Raw genomic sequence first — 6,353 nt, forward strand, 5'->3', positions numbered from 1 at the left:
GTGCCACATGAGAGGATCCAAGTTTTAACTAAATAAACGCTTTGATTACACAGTGGTCGAGACACGTTTTTTTACTATACAGTAGTACAATCCGATTACGAATGATTTAAAAGGCATGGATTCGCCAAGCAAGTAGGTCTTTACATTTGATAAAAATTTACCTAAGATTGTCGTAAGCTTTTTGTTCGAACTTGTTATTTATTTAGCAATAATCCACCCGTTCCGGCATGCACGATAGGCTGTTATATCTTGAATGCCAGTGTACGTATGGATAAAACAATATAAAACTCAATATTTTTCATCTGAAAAAATACGTAAACTCGCGTAATGTAGCATATAACATGGAAATAGTTTATTTCGATCTCGATTGTTTTTTGCTTTAAAAGTGGTTTAGCTAGGTCTAGGCTAGCAACATATGCCTCAAAAAGCTAGGCCTACGTTTATTTAATAAACTTTTTTTAAACTTTTGTTGAAACAACATTTGTAGCTAGCGTGAGCCTAGGGTGCTATGAAAAGTGTTTTAAAATATGGTCTTTTTGGATCATTTGTGTAAATTGCCAGCAACACATTTTTGGTCTGAAAAAAAAAACAACTTTGCTTTATAGCGATTCCAAGATGGTGGCAATTCAAATTTTGATTTGGTAATAATTCGCGAGCTCATCCACTCTGCTGCCCGACTGTAAAATGTTTCTTATTAAAAGATTACTGTATGATTTTGATTGTCTAAAATACAACAGAAATTTTCATTTTTTAATCAAAGTAGTGATTTATACCTAGATAGGCCCTCTAATTGCCTTATACAACTTTAGGTACATGGAAAAGTGTATAATTGACATGGCTAGAAATTGTCTAAAATGTTTTTACCATTATATTTCATAAATGTTTAATTTTGGTTAAAGACGGATTCATTTGGCTAAATAACAAAATGTGATTTTAGCCATTTTTGCTATAGATAAACTGATTTGAATCGCCAAATGGCTAAACAAAATGAAATGTTAGTGCTACCCCAGGGTCTGAGAAGAACTGTAATTTCATAATTGCATGTGCTTTTTTGTCATGACATGTGGGAAGTGGGAAATCATATGCAGGGAAAAGAAAATAAACCAGTTGAGATCTTAAAATATACCTAAATACAGTAAAAAATAAATAAACTGAGAACGGTACAAAATATTAGATAACCTAATATTAATAATAATAATAATATAGTACTACAATGATGTGCAGGCTACATCGGTGAGAGAGATGCAGACTGCAGCAAACATGTGTATGGCGTACTTGGCATTTCATAGATTCTATGGGCAGCCGCTTTGGTCATATATACCCTACTGATTAACACACAATTACTAAATGACTTTGATTTCTTTGAATATAATAATTATTTTACATAAACCACAAGACTAGGCCTAGCTAGGCCTAGAGTCACACTAGAGTATATAATAATTGTTAATACTCTACAAATTTATTTAAAGACTCTACAAACATTTTGCAATTTGGAGAGGTGCATACGTTCCACTACTTATATAGCCTGGACTAGTTTCCCGCCTAGTTTACTCACTGTTAGTTAGTAATACTTCTAGGCCTAGGCTATATAAAGCATGCAGAGAGATAGTGGTATTAAGGCTTTAACTATTACACTGGAGCCCTCGGTTCGAGGTCTTTCAAGAATGTGTTTTTTTTAATAGTTGAGAGGAGATTATTTAGAGGGTTAGGTTTAGTTTATTTAAGAATACTTAGATCAGCTATCTTGCAATTCTTTATAATAGAAAATAATTAAGGTAATGAATTATTCATGATTGCTGCCTTAATTGCATAGGAAAAAAAAAATAATGTGGCCCAGGACTATTCGGCCCGGGATGATTCGGCCCTGAGACGATCCGGCACACTTTTATTTATCGGCTTTAATATGCATTTTATAAGCATAAATAAGCTTTTTACCTCAAACTTTATTTTCAGAGACTATGGGTTAGTTTTACTAGGGATAAAGATGGGATAAAGATGCAATAAAGCAAACATTGTCGAAAAATGATCATTTTTCAGTCACGCGAACGATGTTAAACAAGTTACGCCCGCCGTTGGCCGCTTGGCGAATGCACGAAATAAAAAAAAAATAAGTTTTCGAATAAATTGAATATAAAATTACGTTTTTTAATAATTTATATAATATTTATAAAAATATATATCAATAAAATACGGATTGTTAAACATCTTTAAAAACTTGATAAGTACCCAAAAAAATGTATATGAATTTAGTCTAAAGTCGAATCGTCTCAGGGCCGAATCGTACCGGAATCGCTTTAGTAATAGGTTAGCCTAGCTAGGCCTACCTAGCCTAGCAGTAGTAGGTCTCCTAGGCTAGTAGTAGTAGGCCCTACAGTAGTAGTAGGCTAGTACGCCTAGGCTAGCCTAGGCCTAGTAGTGGTTCTGTAGTAGTAGTAGTAGTAATGGTTTACGATGAAATCGGTCGCGTTTGAAATCGGTCGCGATAAAATAAACTTCCGGTATTTTGTATAGCGTGCCGCTAGAGCTATACGTTTCATGATATCGGTCGCTTTTAAAATCGGTCGCGCTATTTTGTATGGAGCGAGATGCATGCGGGATATACATTTTCTTCGTTTATATATATATTTAATTTATATTTTCTAGAAACTAGATTATTTATGTGGATATTGGTTAATAAATATCTATTATCAATCATTATTTTTTTTTTATTTCACAGGTCTCGGAGAAGGACTGTGTGTCTTTTCAAAATGGCCATTTCTAAACACGTTTAAAATATTATATTAGGCATATGATAATTTACCTCTATTTTATTATGTACTGTAATTAATATATTATTTAGAGAATATACGTGTCTTTTATTATGCAAACAATTATGTAAAAGAGAACAATTTATTTAAAAGCAATAATTGTTACAATGTAAAGCCAGCGTATCCATTTTTATACTTATACATCTGTGGCACATATATCATATCCATGTCGTTAACAACTTACTATTCAATCACCTTATTTTTATTTCATCTATGATGTCTGTACGTTATGTAGGATAATATTAAGTAAAGTATATAATGATTATTGTTGAGGCAAATCACGTGTATATTTTTATTTCTAATGTTTAAAATAGTTTCTAGAAAAATGATTATTAGGCCTATATGCGGATCGTTAAAAGGCAAGTTACTGAAATAAACCCAAAATATAAGCCATATTGGAGATGCGCCTTCTACAGTATGATCGTGCAGCCGTTAACTGTACGTTATTTTGCTGACGGGGATTCCCCTTTTTAAAACAAGCACGAATGTGCAATACTCGAGGGTACAGCAAAATAAGCTGTAATGACGTCATAAAAATGTTAATAGTATTATTAAAAATTCTATATTCAAAATTAACTAAAAACATAATTAGCGTTTAGATTAAAAATTAGGGCGACCAAAATAAAACGCGACCGCTATCAAACGTAACTAATATGATAAAAAGCGTATCTAGCGCCGCTCCATACAAAATACCGGATGTTGATTTTATCGCGACCGATTTCAAGCGCGACCGATTTTATGCGCGACCGATTTCATCTGACACCGTAGTAATAATAGTAGTCGTAGTAATAATAGTAATAGCAGCCTAGGCCTAGTAGTAGTAGGGAGAGAGGCCTAGGCTAGTATAGTATGGTGTCAGATGAAATCGGTCGCGCTTGAAATCGGTCGCGTTTGAAATCGGTCGCGATAAAATCAACTTCCGGTATTTTTTATGGCGCGCCGCTAGAGCTATACTTTTGATGATATCGGTCGCATTTGAAATCGGTCGCGTTTGAAATCGGTCGCGCTATTTTGTATGGATCGAGCGGGATGCATGCTAGAGCGGGATATACATTTTTCGTTTATATAGATTTAATTGATATTTTTTAGGAACTAGATTATTTATGTGGATATTTTTTGCTTGGTTAATAAGTATTTATTATCAATCATTAAATTAATTTTTTTTTTGTATTTCACAGGTCTCGGAGAAGGACTTTTCAAAATGGGCGTTTCTAAACACGTTTAAATATTATATTAGGCATAATGTTATATTAGGCATATAATAATTCCTCTATTTATATGTACTGTAATTAATATATTATTATATAGAGAATATACGTATTTCGTGTCTTTTATTATGCAAACAATTACGTATGGTTTTAGGATATCAATAAAATATATAGATAATATGCCGTTTTAAATCAATCTACCAGCCTACAGTATGACTATGATGTACAATGATAGATGTGAGAATAATAATGTATGGATAATAAAGGTGGACACGATTCTCAAAGAGGTAATCTGCACTGATATTTAAACATTTAGATTTACGAACGGCGTATGAATGTGAGACACTGAGTTGCACTTACTTAATTATTTACATTAAATGATTATTATAAATGAAGAAATAAAAGATATTCAAATTAAAATCTATAGTAGGCCTATCGCCGACGTATATACGTAAATTATATATAAATCATACTGTCAAATTATAGAAACAGTGCTTTATTCGGAATTATTATGGATAAGCAAGCCTGTGAGCTACAGCGATTTTAATTGCTTTTGCTTATCCTTGCCTCCTTAGATTTCCACGTGTCTTGATTTTGTTACCTATGTTTTAAATGTATTTCGATTTTAAAGGCTAAATAAAGAATGAATGAATGAATGAACATGATCTCATAATCGCGTCGAGCATCTATAGCTCATTGGATCGTTTCACAAAAGCACATGCAGGAGGCCTATAGGCCTATAGACGTTTCAATCGTATGGTTATTATTAATAGAAGTCATCTTTACCTCGCCATGGACAACGATCATACGTGTTTTGTCCATGATTTAACACTAACAAGTGCGTGTTTTTTAAAAAGGGGAAACCCCGTCAGCAAAATAACGTATTGTTAGGGGAAACAGCTGCACGATCATAGAAGGCGCATCTCCACAATATGGCTTATTCGGGGTTTATTTCAGTAACTCGCCTTTTAACCATCCGCATATAATGATCATTTTACTAAAAACTATTTTAAACATTAGAAATAAAAATATACACGTGATTTGCCTCAACAATAATCGTTATAAATACATAATAGAAAAATAACGCTTAAAAAAAGAACGATGTTTCGACTCCATCATGGAGTCATTATCAAGTCCAATGAATAAAATTTAAAAAAACAACTAATTAAATAACACAAGCCAAGGGTCAAAGTTTAGATAACAAAAGACCTATAATCATTATACACTTAATATTATCCTACATAACGGATAAAATAAAATTAAAATAAGGTGATCGAATAGTATGTTGTTAACGACATGGATATGATATAATCTGCCATGCATAAGTATAAAAATGGATACGCTGGCTTTATTATTATTTTTAAATAAATTGTTCTCTTTTACGTAATTGTTTGCATAATAAAAGACACGACAGACGTATATTCTCTATATAATAATATATTAATTACAGTACATATAAATAGAGGTAAATTATTATATGCCTAAATATAACATTATGCCTAATATAATATTTAAACGTGTTTTAGAAATGGCCATTTTGAAAAGACCTGTGAAATACAAAAAAAAATAATTTAATGATTGATAATAAATATTTATTAACCAAGTAAAAAATATCCACATAAATAATCTAGTTCCTAAAAAATATCAATTAAATCTGTATAAACGAAACATGTATATCCCGCTCTAGCATGCATATAGCGCGACCGATTTCAAACGCGACCGATATCATCAAAAGTATAGCTCTAGCGGCGCGCCATACAAAATACCGGAAGTTGATTTTATCGCGACCGATTTCAAACGCGACCGATTTCAGACGCGACCGATTTCATCGTAAACCGTATAGTATTAGTAGTAGGAGGCTAACTAGGCTACCTAGACTTAGAGGTAGTACAAACAATACATCCATAGCCTATAGGCATAGGCCTAGGCTAGGCCCTATTGCGAACCTGAAGACCTGGTGCACCAGGATCTACACCTGTATCGAGAATTGCTATTACTACGCCACGTCCATCATAATGGGGATACTTCGATATAAATAGATGAGCACCGGTTTCCTTTTTTGGTAATAGACCATGGAAAGGGTATTCATCTTCTTCAAGAACACACGCCATTTGAGGTATATTCAGAGCGTCATTCTGACGACTGGAGCATTCTCTACTTCCTACGGAGCGCCATTTATGCCTTTATTACCTTCAATAATAGAAATAATACTAGTAACGGTAACTGCTCAAGTGGCCCAAATTTAGCACCAGGGTAGCACAGTGATATAAAATAGAAATAAAGTCACGAAATTATAATATCTTTTCGTATGTTAAAACACCGTGCTCAAGTGGACACA

The 6,353-nt window shown here is 33.2% G+C and overlaps 1 protein-coding gene across 2 annotated transcripts in view; it reads right to left on the reverse strand.

Annotated features, from left to right (window-relative positions):
- LOC144843744 (tripeptidyl-peptidase 2-like) overlaps positions 1-6,126 on the reverse strand; it is a 117,795-nt gene extending 111,669 nt beyond the window's left edge. For both annotated transcript variants that reach the window (XM_078700668.1, XM_078700667.1), the window contains exon 1: positions 5,962-6,126. In XM_078700668.1, coding sequence (XP_078556794.1) covers positions 5,962-6,126 — 165 coding nt within the window. The remainder of the gene's footprint in view (positions 1-5,961) is intronic.
- Positions 6,127-6,353: the final 227 nt, after the last annotated feature.

The sequence above is a fragment of the Antedon bifida genome, chromosome 5 (assembly GCF_963402885.1).
Source record: "Antedon bifida chromosome 5, ecAntBifi1.1, whole genome shotgun sequence".
Classification (NCBI taxonomy): domain Eukaryota; kingdom Metazoa; phylum Echinodermata; class Crinoidea; order Comatulida; family Antedonidae; genus Antedon; species Antedon bifida.